We start from the raw sequence: 20463 nt of genomic DNA, 5'->3' as shown, positions 1-20463 counted from the left end.
TCGAAGCTGATTAAGTTTTGCCCTATTCCAGGTCTCGAGACAAGAACCCCTTGTCTCGAGATATGTCTAGGCATTCAAACATTGAAGCTAAAATAAGAAAACATGGGAAGTTGGCCTAGAGACTCTCGAGACACAATTTCTAATGTCTCAAGATAATTTAACTTAAAGCAACAATACCTCAAATAAATTGGGGTCTGTCTTGAGAAAAGAAGTTCGTTGTCTCGAGACATAACATTGAAACTTGATAGTTAAGTTTGGATTCGAGTCCTAACTCTATAAAATTATGAATTTGAAACTTAGACATTATGAATGTATAATTATGAATATAATTTATGGTTAAATTGATTTGAATGATAATTATGATTTAAATTTTATGATTATGTAATAAGATAGTCTGAGTTGCTTCGGTAACGTAATGTTACATCACATATTCGGATCGAGCAATCAGGTTAGGTGTGGGGTTTCACACAATTTAAATAATTTTAACCTTTAATTAAATAAAAATTTGACCCTATAAAGAAATAATAAATTATTTTAGGTCTTTTTAATGCTTTTTTTTTTGCCTTGGCCTCACCTAATTATATAATATTATCTTACCCCCTAACTAAGAGTGAGATCAAGAGGTAATCTTAGGCAGTATCTTTTAGTCTAGGATGAGATCGAGAGGAGATTCCTAACTAAGAGCGGCAACCAACTTACTCGGTATTGGTTCATTATTTTAATTAGTACTCAACTAATCAATCGACCATCGTTTAATCATTTACATTATCTAAAACATTAAGAAGAAAACTTAGCTTAGTTAGTTTAATTAACAGTTTAATTTTATTGTATAAACCATTTGATTTGGATTTGCACTAATAATTTCCGACTCGATTAGATTAGTAATTGCTTAACTTGTATTTGACTTGATAAAGACATTTACCCGCTTAGCAATCCTTGAATACTCTGGTGTTCCATCTGACACTATAAATATTATAACTGACATTGTCCGCTTGCAGTTAAAACCCGCTCTTCAAAAAAATAATTTTCTAAAACTGTTTGTTTTAACACGCACGCGCGTGGGTGGAAAATCATATAATATCATCTTACCCCCTAAAACAAAATTATTGGCTTCGTTCTTAATTGATAAAGCATTTTTTTATCTCCACGAGTGGAGTTAAAAAATTGTCATGTGCTTCGTTCTTTTTATATAAGCTAAAAAAACTTATATAATGAACCTCATGTGATGGCCTGATAGTTAAGGATATTTATTGCTCCAGGTGTGGCTTGAGTTCGAGTTGCATAAAAATTGTAATACAATGGTGAAATATTATTTTAGCTCCCATAAAATATATAACATAATCCCATTCCCTCTAAAAATATATATATTTTTTGCTTCACTCCTGTTTGACATGGAAAGACGCTAATGTGGCTTAGTTGATTTTCAAATTATTTTATGATGGCTTAATTGCTTTTTTAAATTATTTTACGAGAGATTTTTCGACATTTAAATTAAAAATTGTAAAAAAAAATAGAAACATTAAAAACTATAAAAATTGTATAAAAGTATAGAAAAAATTATAAATATTATTAAAATAAAATGAAAATATGAGAAGTTATTAAAATATTATAAAAAATAGATAACATAGAAAATTTATTAAAATGATTAACTCTAAAAAGGTTATAGAAAATAATACAAAAGTTATTAAAAAGTTATAAAATTTATTTATAATATAAAAATTGTTATTTTGAAGGTTTGAAATCTTTGATTTTGATAATAATAAAAAGAGAAACTTGAAGTGTGATGGTGGTTGAGCTTCTATGCGTATCGAGTGAAGGTTTGAGTGACAATGAATTTGTTGGTGGCTTAAGGTGAATGATGAATAATGATTTTGGTTGACGAGAGGTTATGTGAGGGAGGTTGATAAGGTGTGTCAAGAAAACAAAATTGAGTAGTTATTATAATACTTAATAATTTTTCTACGATTTTCTATATTTTAAATAAAAAATATAGATTTTAAAAAATATATTAAGGAGTTATTTTTTAAATGATTAGAAATTATTATAATATTATAATAATTTTTAGAAAATTATAAAAATTATATTTTTAAATTAAAAATAACCAATTTTATAATTTTTAAATAACTTTTAACATTTTTATCATTTAATAATTTTTTATAATTTTCTATAGTTTCTCATTTTTATAATATTTTAATAACATCTTCATTTATTCATAATAATGTTATAATATTTAGAATATTTATATTTTTAATATTTTAATAATTTTCAGGCTTAAAAACTAAAAAATCTTTGTAAAATATTTAAAAAAACCAATCAAATCATTGTAAAAATAATTAATAAATTAATCAATACACCATGCCATCATTTAACAACCCGTAATGGTTTCAACGAAAAACTTTATTAATTGTTAAGTTTCAATTAAAAATTTAATTAAGTGTAATTTTCGTTTATTTTATAAAAGCTTTTTTAAAATTTAAGCCTTTAATATATTTAAGTTTCTTTCTTTTCTAATTGTTACTATATCCTATAATCACATGTGAGTTTCTCAATCCATGGTTGAAACTTGTCACAGGTAGGGTTCAAATTTGGAGTTGGATTGATTTGGTCAGAATTACAAAACCATGGACATGAACTATGGAGTCGGCCTATTTATTCAGCCTAAGGGTGGCTTCTCCTTCACCCAATTGGATCAAGCTCCATTTTTCATTAATGTTATATCTTAATAATTAGGGTAGGGTATAAGGTTGCTGAGGTTAAACCCATTATAATACTTTTGTCTTGTTGAAAAATATAATTTAAAATATATATGTTTTTATCAGGTTCATTATAAATTCTACCATACGACATTTGGCAATCTTGCAATAGATACTTCAAAAATTATAGTATTTACAATTTGACTTATAAGTGAATAAAAATATTTTATATTAAAAATATATTTATAAAAATATATCAATTAATGATTATTAGTAGATTAGTGAAGGTTTTTTTTTATATAAATGTGTTGGTCTTATGATCCATTTTCAAATAACAATGTTTTTCAATTGTTTTATTTGAAGATTATATGAAAATATAAAAATACTCTTATAAAGTAAGAGTATTTAAGTAATTTCACAGCTGAGGTGATGTCGAGTTAACTTGTTATACCAATTCAGTTAACCACTTCATATATATATATATATATACCTAACAGGTTTTAAGAATAATTGTAGTGAATGAAGAAGGTTTATAGAAGCTTGTTGAAAGCAGTGTCAGGTGGCGAAGTTAAGAGATGATCGAAGCTCAGATGTTTGGCGGAATGATGATTCGCGAAGCAGGGGCTGTCTTGTCTTGGTTTGTCCAGAATTGGCCTCTCTTTCATTATAATGGAACAATAATTCTTTTACTGTGTTAACATGTATATGAATCTCAAGTTGTGGTGTGTTGATCAGATATTCATTTACTTTAAAAATAGTTACATTTTAAATTATCGTTGTACTAAAAATGCGTAGATAAAACTGGGAATAAAACAGGAAATGTTCGCACTATTCCAGAGGGGAGGGGCGTTGCAAGGACCTAAGCCAAGAGTCTCGGCCTTAACACAATCCTTGTCCCATGCATAGATACGTGCATGCAACGCAATTACATAGGTTTAATGACAAAATAAATTGATAACATCACACCACACCCATTTTATAAATTTATATTACATCCAACCATTGCTTAACCCATCCAAGCATTACAATTTACGATCTCAAAGTTGAACAGCACCCATATGATACACGCAGCATACCACAACAACAAATACAAGTAATCCGTGAATGTTACTCCGTACTCAGCTGCATCCGTATATGTTGAACATGAGCATGTTTAGATTTATCAAAGGGCTTTCGAGATCATATTTTCATACCCATGTACAAAAGCCGAAGCAACACAACTCACAATATCTAGGGGCCCCATCAAGCAAGTTGTTGGATGATGAAATGGGAGATTGGCTCGTGCAATTTTCTACATCAAAGAAAAAGGGAAAGCCACAAGGATTAAAACTTGACAATCACTACAATAAAGGGTGAACAAAGTGATTATTGGGACCCAAACCATTTAAGAAGCGTGCATTTAGCCCACCCTTTATGAGGGTCCCCTCTTCAACAACCCAATCTTCTCACCCAGGTGAGTGCTGCTGCTTTCTCTAAACCCCAAGACTAATCATTCACAATCCTTCACTATCCTGCTTTCTACAGATATTGAGAGATTTCAAACCAAAAGTAATGGTTTCCAGCTCAAATCATTCATGAAATATACAATGGGGTTTGAGTTCCCTCTCGACTATCTTCGGATATTCATCTCTGGATTATGTGTAATGCATGCAACTCCAACCACGACTCCGTAAACTTCATTTATTTAGTTCCCTCCGTTAACAATGACTAATAATGACAGATGCTATAACTAACACTGCTAATATGAATAGTGGCAACTCATGGACTACTAAGTCCCAAGGTTTCTGCTTTGCGTTTCAGGGATTTTAAGTAATCAATGGCTTCGTCAAGAACCACGATTGCATCCTTGCCCTCTACACCAGGAATTAAGCTTTGTAATACACTCACAGTCTCACGAATTTTATCCATTCTCATTCTCTTGTTGCCTGAAGATAAATGCATACCATCGGATCTTAGATTTTGGCCATTGGCAAAACTGGAATCTGCATCATCCTCTTGCTCGGAACATCTGCAATGATTCAACGAACTAGTATTGTCCATAAGCAATGGCGTATCATCATTACTGCCATCGAGCAGTTTTCGCTTTTTGGTTAGACCACTCGAGCTAGCAACCCCTTCAGCACCTCCCTCAAATTGCTCACAGTGAGCTGTCATTGTGCTAGGAGAGTGACCCGTGCTTGTCACTTCTTCATCCTCCGTATAATCACTATCATCATCAGAGTAAAGCAGAGCATTGAGTTCTTCAGTGTCCTCATGCATTTCACTTTGCACGTCAGTCTCATTGTCATCAAATACATCTTTAGATATTGGTCCAGGGTGAAGATTCGGGTTCACTGTAGCCATGGGATCCTCCTTATTCAAGTTACAACCAAAAGGCAAATTGGGACCCAAAGAACTGCACTTGATAGGAGTCCCAAAAGCAGAACTAAAGATCAGGGTAGTTTGACCACCAGATTGGTCAAAAACAAGGAATCTCTTCTGAGGACACCCAGATCCTGCCTTTGGGACAATGTTTTCCGTAAGATTCTCATAAGGGTTAGCTGGGAGTTGCTCTTTCAAAAAAGTGTTTGAAGAAGGTGCAAAGACCTGTTGAAAGCGTGGTGAACAGTGAAACCAGCCCTGGGGTTCATTAACTTGGCCAATCCGCAAGTGAGGTAAATCATGATATCCATAAACCGGCAAAGTCCCCCTGGTGGAGACCATCTTAGTGCCAGAGTTTATGAACAGAGGATTAGCATTTTGCTGCCCCAAAGGAGGTGGAGCGGCCAAAGGATTCATGTTGTGTGATTGCCAAGCCAAAGGAAACCAGGATCCACAGCCTTCTCCCATCTAACCAGAACAATTGCCTACAAAAACATCGAAATCAACTTGAAAAAGGGTATTCCAGAGAATAAAAAGTAGATATTCCTAAAACCAAGTACAAGCAATACGTACCAGAATTCAAATGCTGTAGCAGTAGAAATAGCTGTTTACTTGAAGTTTCTCTCAAAAACAAGCGAAAAAACTAAAAACTCCAGCTTAACTTGAATGCGGGAACGTAAAACTAATCTACGTAACGGGCTTAAGCAAATGACGGAAATATTCAGCCTGGCAAAAACCCAATAAAGGGAATTCAGTAAAAGCATTGCACAAACATTCTTTCCAATCACCAATAAGATAAAGGACAAGAGATCTCATGCATTAAGAAAATAACTGTAAAATAACTTCACTACGTAAGTGTATATAGTTCTTTCATGAATACAAGGACAACTGAACAAAAATCGAACCTGGCAATCCTGAAGAGGTTGAAAGCATGCAATGACTCTAACTACAATGGTGGCACTCCCTGCAATACCATTTTCGTACTTCAATGCCCGGAATCTTGTTTGGCTAGCTGCTTGGCACACCATAACTACGTTCCAACCCTTCAATATGACAGAAAACGAGATATCTTCCGCACGACGACGTGTTTAAAATCGGCAAAAATCCACAATCAATCAAAAACTCAAAATGTCACTACAAAAACTATCCCTACCAAAATCAAAAGACTTAACTCTAGATTTAGGAATTTGAGGAAGGGTTTGAAGGTTTTCAACTAATCTGTCGAACATAACACGGAACAACAACGAAAAAGGTGGATCCCATGGAAGAATAATAAAAAGAAAGGGAGTACAAAAATAGGGTTCTTGCTAATCTAGATTATGCAATTACAGAATCACTCTACAATATAAGTTCAAAGAGATAAATTTTCGAAACACATCTACGGAAAGACTCAACCACCACCGCATAGTGTTCTTTCTTCAATGAAAATCGCCACACTTCCCTTTTTCTTCTAAAACAACCTATTCAAGAACCCTGCAATGGCCAAACATATTCATTATTTTAACATCATATAACATAATATCTAAGTGAAAATCATAGTATTAAACGAATGTAAAGAAGAAGAAGAAGAAGACGATAGTGAACAAGTAAAATAGTTCATTCTGTTGATAACTGTAGCTGTTGAGATAAGATATGAGCTTTCTAAACCTTTAAGATTGGATCTAATTAGCGTTTCTTCCAGTATTCAAAAATTCAATATTTCATCAAATCCAATAAGAGAAATTTATAAAAATAAACTATCCAAAGCTATATAAAAATAGCAGAAAAAACAAATGAGGTGAAAAAGAAAAGGAAAAAAACCCAGCAAGAAAATCAAACGCTTACTAAAAGAAGGAAAAGATTAAAGCAAATAAACTTTAAAAGAAAAACGAAAAGCATGAGACAACTTACAGCTATGAACAAAGCGGGGAGAAGGAAGGACAAAGAAAAAAACCCAAAATCCCAAATCGATAAAACAAAAGAACCAAATTCAAATTGCTTCAATCCTTAAGCAGCTTGAGAATGAGAAACACTGGGAAAATGGAGTCTTGGAGTCAAACGATGGAAATTTATGTAAAGCACGGAAGCTACGATTAAGATTATTTATAAAGAAAATTAGATTGTCACACCAAAAATAATAAAAATTATATTAAAGAAAATTAAAGATTAAAAAACAAAAGCAAGAAAAGAGAGAGAGAGTGATTAAAGGTTTGATACGTGCGTGCGTGCTTGAGGAGTGCACGCAAGGTATTAGTGAACAATAATGAAGCACAGTTCGAGCCGGTGGGGTGGGTGTTGGGTGCCGTTGGGGCCCTTGCTGGTGGTTTTATCATTACCCATTTCGGATTCTGGGTCTCACCATTTTTACTTTTTAAAATATACACCTTTTATAAACTTATTTTGAAGAATAATATTTATAGATTCAATTTCTATCATTTATGATTTTTATGTTTATTTAGAAACACATTTTATAAGATTATACTTTTATAAAAAAATTAATATCTTTTAATCTCATTTTTCTTAAATTTATGATAAATAATGATCACTCTGGTTTTAATTACAATTTTTATATATTAATAAATATATTATTTTAAAATAAATTTATTAATCATAATTATAATAATTAATTAAAAGTGATTGCATCTCTAATTATTTAAAATCACAATATATTTATATTTAAAATTTTAAAATATGGCATCTAGAAGATTTTTATTTTTAATTAGTCTTGAATTTTATTTGGGAAAAATATGAAATTAATTAAAATAATAAAAATAAAATATTATGCCTATATTTTTTTGAATGTTTTACTATTATAAATAAAATATACACATTTACAATACAAGTACAAATATATATCTAAGCAACTATAACGTAAAATCAAATCATTATAAAATATAACAAACAAAGAATCGGACAAAACTCATACATAGCATACGCGCATGATGTGCTTGGAAACTCAAAACTGAATACTCAAAGACCCAGAACCTCCGTTTTGACCAACAATGCCAATACATGTAATCTAAAATAACCTAATGTGTTATTAGTACTTTTAGAGTGGGTTTGGATGGGCGTTACATTTATCTGCTGTTAGTGTAAACATAACGATGGCGGTGAGATTAGGTGCTGTAATATGAGAAAAGAATAAGCTAACCGCACTGCACCCAATCACCTATCCAAACTCCCTTAATTTCATTCTTGCAAAAAGGTCTTAATTTCATTCTTGCAAAAAGGTAAAAAAAAAATTAGATTATTCAGGGATTGATTTTGTACGTCTTCGTCATGGTTTATTGGAATTTATTGTTGGTATAATTTGATAGTGACAAAGTTAAGATATAATTATTAAGACTGAATAAAAATAATACATATCTAATGGTGTCTAGCATTACAGTTTATATCCCCCCAACGAATTTTTCATGATGGATGCGGCATGCAATAGTTTAATAAATCCTTTTACTTCGTGATGATGGGCATACAAATGGAAGCATAAGAAAAATGGGAATTGGCAGTTCCAGTTATATCATTTCAAACTTGATTTTCGTTGATCTACTGTGTTTTTCTATTTGTAATTAAATTCGTTGCTTATTGAATTCCATTGTTATTATAATTTTTTTAATTAATTAACTTGTAAGTTGTGCTTATTATTTTGACTAGAAATTACTATTTTTATCTAAAAATTTATAATAAAAAATCTATATCCTTTATAATTATTTTATGGGTTCTTCTCACCACATCATCTATGTCCCTTATCAATTATTTACTGACATTTCAATAATTTTTTCACCCTAAATCCTAAATTTTGAATGCCAAATCTTGAATCATGAACTTTAAAACCGACTCTTGAACCCTAGGCTTGAAGTCGAGGCTCAAGATTTAAGTTCGAATTCAGGATTCAGGGGTATAGTTCAAAATTCGGAATAAAAAATTACCAAAATTACATATCACTGACATGAAAAAATAATTAAAATATTATTAAATAATTTAAAAAATATTATGAATGATGTGGTAAAAAGAATCTATAAAATAATTTCAGAATAACCCAATATGTAATACATTGGAGTTATTATGCCAATTCCCATTCATATACTGATATGTAGGATTTTTTAGACTGTTTTTGGTCATTTAAGGATGAAATGAAACAACCAATAAAAGAGACCAAACCATCACATCATCCCAAGGCAAAAAGTAATTTGATTTAACTCTTAAGTGAATTTTGAAAGGAAAAAAGAAAAATGTTAAAAGAGGAACAAATCGTGCAAAATCACTAAAAATTGAGTGCACTCCCATAAAAGGGTAAGAAAAAAAAAAGCATGTTCAGAAATTTGTAAGAGATTTAAAAATAAAAAACCAAAATGTGGATTTAAAGGAAGAGAACGTGGTCTAGATTTGAGTGTGTTGAAATGTATTCTTTTTTTATTTAAGAATGAGGGAATAACTATAAATAATTTTAGATATTATATATAAAAGAAAACAAAATGGTGATGATATATATATAAAGGAATTAAATAAAAAAATTTTAAAACCAAAATAATTAAGATAAACGGTGAATAATACAAATAAGAACTGAAAAGAGAGGGCATCCAATGTTAAACATGAAGACCAATTATTTGAATCTTGACCATTCAAAGCACGAATCATAGAAAGATGATAGGACCCCATCTCCCACCCATCAAATGGATTTTTGGATTTAAGTTTTTTTATATTTTATTTATGTTTTTAATTACTTCATTGTGATGGTCGTTTTTAAAACTTGGTTACTATATTATGATTTAATATTAAACTTATTGTTATATTTTAATTGTATGGTTAAAAAATAATAAAATTGAAATATTTTTAAAAAATGAGTTAAAATATAATTTCATCACCACTTTAAAGTGAATATTGAAATTTTCCACTTAAAAGGTGGGGTCAGAGAACTGACAAGGGTCTGGTCTATTCTCTAAAATAATTTTTTATATTTTTTTTAATCTTTTTATAATTTATAAAATTTTAAATTAGTAATGGTAAAATATTTTACCTTTATCCTAAGAATGATAAATTTTGATTTAGTTCTTTAACAATTATAAAGCACAAGTTATTAACTTTGTGAAATTGCATTTTATTTTCGTAAAAATATACAACTTCATTCTAGCCCCTCAAAAAAAAATTTCTGATATTGTCCCTAACCACTTAGTATTGATTTTAATGATTTGAAGGTAAAATGTGACAAAAAAAAAAGATATTTCAAATATTTCAGTTTAATAATTAACAATAAGTTTATAAGAAACAAAAATAAGTTTTCTTTTATAAATAATTGTTTTTATTAATTGTTGATGCTATATCAAATAATTTAGGCTTAAGGGTGTAAAAAGTTATTAAATTTTTTTTAAAAAATCAATTAAACTCATCCTCTCTTTTTTTTTTGCACTCAATTGAACACTTGAACTTTCAAAATGCATAAAAAAGGCCCTCAAACTTCTTAAAAAAAGCATTTAAGCCCCTACTTTTTTCACTCAACTGGGTACTTGAACTTTCAAAATGCATCAAAAAGACCCTCAAAATTTTTCAAAAAAAGCAATTAAGCCCCTGCTCTTATTAAAAATTAGAAATATATATAAATAAATAATAAATGCTAGAAAATTTATTAAATTTTAATAAAACTTAAAAAATATAAATTTACTAAAAATTATAATTTTTTATAAAAATCGTAAAAAATAAAAATTTTAAAATTTTATAAAAATCATAAAAAATTAATGACCCCTAGTTTTTTCCAATTAAAGTCATCACATGTCGCAATACAGCATGACATGCGACAAAAATGATAAAAAAATAAAAATCAATAAAAGTTATAGAAAAATTTATAAAATGCTTCTTTTGGTACGATAATTTTTATAATTTTTTTACAAAATTTATATTTCTTTACATTTTGTATAATTTTCTTATGACTTTATAAAATTTTATAATTTTTTATATATCTATATATTTTATAATTTTTTACAATTTTTTTATATTTTTATATTTTTTCTAATCTTTTAATATTTGAATTATTTTTATTAAAACTTAATAATATTTATTGCTTTTATTGGTTTTAATTTTTATAATTTTTTCTAATTTTTAATAAAAGAAGGGACTTAATTTCTTTTTTTTTTTGAAAAAGTTTGAGAGTCTTTTTTATGCATTTTGAAAGTTCAAGTACCCAAATGAGTGCAAAAAAAAGTAAGGGCTTAATTGCTTCTTTTTTTTTTAAGGTTTGAAGGCTTTTTTTAAGCATTTTGAAAGTTTAAGTATTCAAATGAGTGGAAAAAAAAACAAGAGCTTAATTGCTCCTTTTGAAAAAGTTTGAGAGTTTTTTGCACCATTAAGCCAATAATTTGTTATTTTAAGTATTAAATTAAATATTAAAATTTTTTTATTAAAATTTGTCTTCAATTTATTTTAAATTAAAATTGAATAGTAAAATTCAATAAAAATCAAACTTTAGTGATAAAATTCAATTAAATGAAAAACATTCAGTATAAAATTAAATTTTAATGGTCAATTTATCTTTATCTCAAAAGTTTAATCACCAATACCAATCAAAATAAAATATAATGTCAATTTTAAATTTGCACATTAACTCGTTATAAATTTACATGATTCATATTTTAATTTAGTTAGTGTCAGCGAGATTTTAGTTTAATGGTGTATAGTTGTTGAAGTTGAAAAAAATAAAACCTACTTGAAGAAAAATAATTAATAGAAATGACAAGTAGGGTCGAATCCACATAGATCGGTTGAAATTTTACTCCTTCAACTAAAACAAATAAAATAAAGAATGGGAGATTATTTAAAGAAAACTCAAAAATTAAAATCAAGAATTTAGAAAAAAAAAAGCAAAGAGAGAAATAATAAAAAATTTGGGGAAAATTAATGAGTTGAAGTTTCTAGTCAAAATAAAATTTACCTTTGATTCAAAGGTTTAATCATTGATACAAAGATAAATTTTAATGTTTTTTAATGAATTTGTTATAATTATTGACGATTGTCAAGTAACCTAATCTCTTCTTACCTTCTCGATAATCAAGACAATTGTCATTAATTACCTCTTTTATTGAAAAACAACCCCATAACAATAGTTTAGAAATTTAATTTATTAATAGCCTCAAGAATGAAAGAGATTCAATTCTAACTACCAAACGCACAATCAAAGTTTATTTAAGTGGTCGCATGTCCACACTACATAAATAATCACGCAGTCATCACAAAAATTAGAAATCAATTGATCGACTAATTATCTAATTAACAAAGCAATTATTCTAAGTTATCAAATATTAGCCACATATTTAACAAACCTGAACAATTATAATTAAACCAAAAAACACGCAAATGCTAAAGAGCAAAAAAAATTAAGAGTAATTCGATCTCACAAACTTGTAGAATCAAACTTCAAATATTACTTCTACTAAAAAGAAAAGTTAAGTGATCCTTAGAAAAATAAAAAGCAAATTGAATTAAAATTAAGAGTGGAGATAATTCATATCTCTTCTAGGATCCTATTTATAGAGTTATAGAGTTTTAATTGACTTCAAACTAGGGTCACAAATTTGACTTAGACTTAAATACTTGCAAAGACGAAAGTAGCCTTACATCTCGATTTTAAAACAACAAATGGACACACAAGACACGAATAGCGACGCCACGGCTTGGTGAAATAGCACTACAGCTCGAGGCTCAGGGCGCTAGATGCTAGGTTGGGGCGCCAATTGCTGCATCGAGCTAGCATCGTGACACTGGGTTGCGAGGCCACGACCCACTTGTCTTTGCTTAGGCCTTCTTTTTAAGATGCTCATTCCATCCTCGATGACTTGCAAGCTTTCCTTCCAAGCTCGTATGTACTTAATTTAAGTCACGGAAACACTCGAAACAATCACTTGTAAGGTAATATAAAATCAAACTAAAAATAGAGAAAAATAGCAAAACATGCATAAACAACACTAAATGCACAAACAAAACTAAAACACAATATTTCACTCATGGAACAATAAAAAGTAAATTAATAGGGGTTCAAAATATATGAAATATGAGTGCTTGTCGAATAAGATTGAAGTATATGAATTTTGAGATTCAATTCAAGTTCCACCCTATATAAAAGTTTGTATACATTATAATTACCAAACCAATTGTGCTTTGTAATTATTGAATTTGATTATAATTATTTAAATATATTATTTATAATTACAATTGTGATTGTGCTTTTAACTTATATATATATAGAAAGGTTGAATTACTTTATACAATTATTTTAAAAAAATGATATTACATCAATCTCGAATTTTAATCCTACCATTTGTATCTCCTTCTCTTATGTTCAATATGTGACACACACACATTTATATTATATATATATAAGGTTTATATTGATCTCTAAATTATAAATATTTTCACTTCGACACTTCTTTGGCCCATTTTTGTACCAAAATTACTCATTTATTGTAGATTTTCAATCTACAAGTTCATGGTATAAAAAATTAGTGAGACACTCAATCAATGAAAATGTGTCACATGTTTCGTTTTTCACATGTGACATAGTCGTTGACCAATTGTTGGTCAACCAACTTTTAATCTGAAACTTTCAAAATCTTATAGAAATTTCAGAATTTTCTAAAATTACATTTTAATTTTTTGAGTATTTTTTAGAAGTTTTTCTAGATTTTGTTTGTCATATTTTAGTTTTGAAAATTTTAATTGTTACATAAATTGTTGAATTTTGAAAAAAAAATCAACTTTTAAAAATTTAAACACATATTTTTAATTTTTTTTTATAATTTTCTAAACTTTTTGGAAAATTTTAGAAACTTTTTACATATATTTTAGATTAAAAAAAAAAATTTCTTAGATTTTATATATATATTTAAAACATTTAATTTCATTTTTATTATTTTCCTTTCATTGAATTATTTATATTTATAATGTTTTTATCATCTTTTTTTTTACCATTTATATATTGTAAAAAGAATTTGAGGAATTTTTTAATTATATATATATGAATATGTATTGAATTTATATATATTTATTTAATTTGTCGTTAAATACTATACATAAAGTAACAGAATGTAATGTGACATGTTTTTATTGAGATGTCACATGTTTTTTAATATTATTAGTTTGTGTATCAAAATTTAAAATTATAATTCTGGTATTAAAATGGAAAAAAAGTTTAAATATATTTTATTCAAAAACAAATATAATTAAAAATGATGGGATTCAATAAAAATTAAATATAATAACAACAATTTAATTATAATATAATAATAAAGGAAGTGAGGGAAGGCATGGTTTGCACTCAAAAAAAAGAATAGATTATATAGGGAGGAAAGACCCATGATTTTCTCACCTGAAAAGAGATCTTATGCACAGATGAGAAGATCCAGGGGTCCACACTTATAAATATTTCAGAAGTTTAGATTGCATTAAACCCTTAAACTAAATAAGCATGAAAGGTCAACAATAAATTAATTACAAAGGATGATGGCTCCCTAAACTACTGTAAAATAGTGCAAGTCCATTTACAGTATAATCAGCTACTTCATTAAATGATGTTTGGAATTATTTTTAAAGATTAATTGATATGTTAATTTATGAGAATATGAGTAACATATTAAATAAAAAATTATTAAAAATTAATTAAGAAATTGGTATAAATATTCATGATGCCATGTTGTCAGGAGTGGAGGGAACAAATCACTAAGCCCAATCAAGCTTTATCCTTCCCATTGGGTCTTCCCTTTTGGTAGCACTAAAACCACTCTCCCATTACATTATACTAATATATTTAAATGAGATGTAAAGCAAAGGATTCCTCTTCATCCCCCACATCTCTTTTCTTTTTCATATAATCATCACCTTCAAATTCAATATTTTTTTTTATATAACTTTTTAGAGTTAAATTATTGAAAAATTTTAACATTTAATTTTTTTATGGGTTCAATAATCTAATAAATTATCTTTAATAATAGCATACAAAAATGCATTAATTATCAAATAATGCCTTGAGAGATTGGGTTGTTGTGGATTGACCACTTAACCCAAAGTCTCCCATTTTTTATTTTTGGATACAAATTAAAGAGCCAATTAGGTTTAGCAAGCAAGCAAAAGATGGATGATTTGTGTAACCCACCCACGTAACATTAATTTCACTATGCTGCCGGATTTTGTTGATTCCAATTTCAAAATGAATTCCGAATTATTTTTAAGAAAATTCAACTCTAAGCCAAATCTTGAATTAAGAGGAGAAAACAAAACAAAACAAAACAAAATGTCCATGTTTTCTGCCACTCAAACTTGTTGAATCAAAGCCCACGACATTTTGTTTAGAAAAAGAAAGAGCGCCCTCTTCTTTTCTACAAAATTTGGTATTAATAATACAAAAATAATTATAATTAACAAGACCATGCTTTTGTTTACTTTATTTCCCTCCAAAGCAAATCCCTTTTATTCGGTGGGGACATGAATGAGCCATTTTGGTTCTGGATTCTCCAACAAAACATCCACGCCTATAAAGCTTTCAACATTACCACTCCAAACCCGCACTACAAACATTAAACACCCACCCTTCTTCTTTTATAATATTATTTCATTTTATTAAATTTCCTTATTTTTATAAATTTGTTAAATAGGGGTTGGATGGTTTCCATCATTCCACACGTGCAAATGTTGGAATCTTAGGGAGGATTACATTATTTCTCCATTACTACATTTAAACTTCCTCCTTCATCCTTACTCTCTCCTAACATATCAAATTTAATAAATAAAAAACTAAGAGTTTTGAATCTATTTTTGAGTCATTATAACATTATTCCCACAAATCACTCCCTGCTTCTACATTACTCTTTCTACCATTTCCTCCTCCTTATTTTTATTAGTTTAACACACAATCATTTTAATTTCCTTTTAATATTAAAATTTTAAATTTCAAAACATCAAAATAATTTTTTCCTAATGTCAATTAATAATTAAATTAATCTCTTTTTAAATTTTACACTTTTATTTGATGTTTCTGGATTACCCTTAATGAAATAAACTCAAATAACTCATATTTCATGATTGTCTATGAAACTTAATTTTTTTTATTATATAATCTTAAATTTTCTATGCTAAATTAAAATTAAAGGGAAAAAAATGCTTGCAATTAATTAAATTAATTGCTTGTTCTTTATTTGGGTAGAGAAGTGATGAAAAATTATGAGTTTTTATTTGAATTGGAGATAAAATTAATTAATTTAATTAATTGCTTAGCATGTAAGAATCAAAATCATATAATCAAAAGAAATTTGAGTTTCGTGAACAACTATTAAAGTCAATAATTTTCATTGATGGTTTTTGAAAATAATTTTAAAATATCAAAATAAATTAAATAAATTGTTGGTTGCTACCATAATTTTGAATATTAATATTTAAAAACGTAAATTTAGAATTTTCAGCCATGAAATAAACAACTACAATTTAACATTTTTTGTGTATTATTTTAGTTTCGACCGCTTTTTCGCTTTAATCCTTGAGTTTTTTACCCTAAACAATATTTTTTTGGTGACGAATATGAAAGTGTAAACATGATGTGGCGTATATAATTAACCATGCTTAGGTGACTAAAATGAAAGTGCCCTAAAAGTTAGATGATCAAATTGTAAGGATTTTATTTTGCTCACCCAAAATGGAAGCATTGTAAAAGTTGAATGACCAACTAGGTAATTTACCAAAAAAAAAAAGAAGAAAACTATATCCAACTTTGAGCATGGAATTTTAATCTTAGAGGTTAAAATTTTAGGGATGAAGACAATCATAAAATTCACAGGGTTTTGAAAATGGAATTCCTCTTTTAATTGCGTTAAAGTAGTGTGATTAAGGTCAAAATTATCCACTTATAACAGTTAAGTAATTATGATGTTGACTTTGATTAGTAACCCTTATTCCCACATAAGAATAATGAGATGGGTTTAGTGCATAAGTTGGACTGAAGTTAGTAAAGGAAGAGCAATCAACTTGTTTCTAGCACTGGGTTATAATCGAGGTTTGTTCCATGAAAGGAAAACAAATGCTCCTCACTTTTTCTTTTACCTTCCCTCAATACAACAACTCATCAATTAAGTTTATTTTTAAACGTGTAATGTGAAAACCTTTGTGGTCTTGTCATGTCCCCAACGCATGCTCTTTTGCTTGTCCAAGCAGCTTATTTGAAAATGGTAAGCTTGTTGATTAGACATTGTAATACTGAACGGGAAATGAATGTTAAATAAATGTTTTAAAATCTGGAGAAATTAAAAATGGAAAGAGTTTTGTGGATAAGAAAACCATGAAATCCGACACCAAAATCTTTACGACACGGTAATGGAACAGTAAACTACAAAGCCCGTCCTATCTTTTCCCAACATGTCCACGCTCCTCCGCTTGCGCTCTCTCCTTCTGTGCCGCACGATCATAGATGTTGTGTCTCAAATTTGAAATAAAATTTTATAAACAGGTCTATATCAGTAATTTTATATAAATATTCATCACCTCCAAAATAAATAAATATTCTTATTTAGTCCCTTGATAGTAAACCTCATCATAAGTCTTGCCATCTGACTCGGTCCGAAGACTAACCTAAAAGTGAGAGAGTTTGGATAAAAAAGTGAAACTCATTTTTTAAATGGACTGGGTCTTGACTATCGAGCAAGTTTTTCTGATCCGGGCTCGACCCGATCCGAATTTATAAAAAAATTATTGCTTTTTACTGTTGTTTTATCATTGTTTTGGTGTCGTTTTGCTATTATATTGCTACTAATTATTTGTTATTATTTGGATATTATATAACTCTTATTTTATTATTAATTTTGCTACTATCTTAGATGTATCTGCTTGCTAGATTGCATCAATCTTAGTGCTATTTAAGTATAAATAATATGTTTGTTTATTTTCAATTTCTTGAGAAATATTTATGTTTTTAGCGTATTTGATTTATTATATTTTCTAAATTTATTTTTATAAAAATGATAATATAAAAAAATTAATACAGGAGAGCTGGACCAAACTCAAATTTTAACATTTTTATCTGGACCGAGCTCGATAAAATTTTAAGCCCATTTTTTAAACTGAACGAAGCCCAAATCTAAAAAATAGTCCTAAAATTCTATTGAAGCCCAACCTAATCACCTTATTAATTCGCGGTGAATGATGTGATATCAACTATTAATTTATATTCGTTTTTAATGTGTGTTTAATATAAATCCATACTAATGGTATATCAAAACAAACCCTCGAAAATTTTACATTTTATAATTATAATTTTAAATCATATGTATTTGTCATTTTCATTATTATTATTTTAAAAACAAATACTATTAAATTCGAAGTTCAATCTATTTAATTGTACATTATAATCATTTTTAAACATTATCTTTTTATAAATTTTAAATTTGAGATGTAATTAAAAAGTGCAAGGATTTGTGCACGCTCTGGCTCGCGCTTCGATAATTGTTTTTTGGTTGAAAAGAAATTTACACTATTTTGGGTCAAAGTATTGTTAAATGGCCTACCAAATCCCCTGCACGCGGGTGGTTAAGCTGACAGCCGAGTGTACGGAGAGATTTAAGACGATAGTGATTGATGGAAGACACGTGTACGTTGTTTTGGATTTTCCATCATGCGGACGCGTAGCCGCCAGTGGCGTGCTTTCGAATTTCATTTATTTCTTTCGACGCTATTAATATTTTCATAAATTTCTTTTGCTCGTATTTTTATTGTGATTCTGGAGAGTGATATGTAGACCTTGCTCATCCGATTCCGTCGCTTTTAGTGAGTAAAAGAAAATGGAAGGAAGGGAGAAAGGCAAAAGATCAACATAGAAAGCTATATCAAAGCATATTGTATTGGATGGCCAGATCTTGGATCCGAATGTTACCTTCACCTTTTTCCTGTTTCAGCTTCAACTTGATTCCACTTTTTATTAAAGGATTGAACGTGAGTTACGGGATATGGAGGGATCTTACTAATACAGCCAAAGTGATATGATGGTTATTAGCTTTGGAGTAGTTGCGAGTTTGCCTCTCACAGATTTTCTACTACCGTACCAGAAATGGGCTGCCATATAATATATAAATAAAATATAGATTAATAGAACCATCCACTTTGAAATTTGGCCTTTACAAGACACATCTGCACCATGGGACATTCATAATAATCCAGACAAACATCCCAGATCCTAAAGAATGGTCTCAAGAGTATCCAATGTATTGTAGCCAAGCGATTCGAGACACGCCAGCATGGATGAATAAGCATGAAGACACATCTCTTTGGAAATACATCTCTTTGGAAAGACATTCATGAACAGTTGGAACTGAAATGCTACAGAGCAAGAGAGGAAAAGAAACGAAGAATTGAAGAGTTAAATCTCACCTCTGATGCCAGTACAGATTATGACACTGACTAAAGAAGCAAAAAGTAGTCTATTTTATATGAATATTTGTCTTTCACTTTGTAAAAGCAGATTCCCTCTTATCTGCTCGTTTAGCTTTATGTCTTTCACTTTGTAAAAGCAGATTCCCTCTTATTTGTTTGTTTAGCTTTTATCCCCTATATAAGGGACTTAAGTTCTCAGTTGTAAAAGTAAGTTTGGCAAAGAAATAAAAAATATTAGTGTGTTTTGAAAATAAAAAACAACTAGTTTCCCAGCAATTCCATGATAGTTGAGGGCTAATCTAACCGCACCAAAACGGATATGAGAATATCCATGCTGACTCCATTCTTACGGGCAATTCGAAGGAATTTTAAGAGAAACAAATTGTTCCTCTTGGCCACCATAGATGAGATGTTTATCAAATTTTAACGACTGTACATACTCACGGACATTTTTCCTACTAGTATAAATAAGAGACTTTACACTTTTAATAGGAGAAAAGGTGGGTTTCTGGTAGGTGGAGTAGGGATTTACAAGGGGTAGGTCTGTTGCCTTGACCTTATCTTCTTCTGTAAAATATTCTACTTCATACAAAGAGGAAATCTTTTTTGCAGTTTGAAACTTTAAAGGAAAACTAGGTAAAGTTACAGGAGCTTTTGAAGTAGAGGTTCTGAGAGTAATCATGTTTTGCACACTTCCCTTCCTTCTAAGTTTAGGCTTTTCAAATGAAAGAAAATCTAGGAGTTGATGGCTCTGATACCAAATATGCAGGGGAGCTTGAAGACGGGATATCCAGAATTAATGGATCATAACAGTAGGTATGCTATGCCAAAACTTAGGCCCTTTTCCTCTTTTGGCCGTTCAACAGGCACTGCCTTTTAGCTGTTAATACCATTAACCCAGAATACTTCTCCAAACTCACCTGGATTTAGCATCCCTGTCTAAGCTTAGTTTCTGACGTGCAAGATCCATTGAATGGTAAGCACAGAGCATACTTCTAAACTCACGGGAGATTTTCTTTCATTGATATTCCCTTATCAGAGA

The 20463-nt window shown here is 29.3% G+C and overlaps 1 protein-coding gene across 2 annotated transcripts; it reads right to left on the bottom strand.

Annotated features, from left to right (window-relative positions):
- Window positions 1–3501: 3501 nt before the first annotated feature.
- Window positions 3502–7393, bottom strand: LOC107900689 (transcription factor bHLH145). Of its 2 annotated transcripts, XR_001685006.2 has the most exons (5): window positions 6945–7329; window positions 5960–6527; window positions 5628–5780; window positions 4075–5539; window positions 3502–3984 (listed from the first exon to the last, which is right to left on the bottom strand). XR_001685006.2 is itself a non-coding variant. In XM_016826375.2 (4 exons), exon 4 carries the CDS (start codon window positions 5520–5522, stop codon window positions 4452–4454), a length of 1071 nt encoding a protein of 356 aa, XP_016681864.2. In that variant the 5' UTR covers window positions 5523–5539; window positions 5628–5780; window positions 5960–6527; window positions 6945–7393; the 3' UTR covers window positions 3502–4451. The 2 variants fall into 2 exon arrangements, 1 of the variants encoding a protein (XP_016681864.2); XM_016826375.2 differs by having other exon boundaries at window positions 3502–5539; window positions 6945–7393.
- Window positions 7394–20463: the final 13070 nt, after the last annotated feature.

The sequence above is a fragment of the Gossypium hirsutum genome, chromosome D05 (assembly GCF_007990345.1).
Source record: "Gossypium hirsutum isolate 1008001.06 chromosome D05, Gossypium_hirsutum_v2.1, whole genome shotgun sequence".
Taxonomy (NCBI): Eukaryota; Viridiplantae; Streptophyta; class Magnoliopsida; order Malvales; family Malvaceae; genus Gossypium; species Gossypium hirsutum.
This window is presented reverse-complemented; position numbering and strand designations above follow the sequence as displayed.

Bases quoted from the DNA above. Each gene is read 5' to 3' on its own strand.
- LOC107900689 (XM_016826375.2), bottom strand. From the start codon at position 5,522: ATGGGAGAAGGCTGTGGATCCTGGTTTCCTTTGGCTTGGCAATCACAC.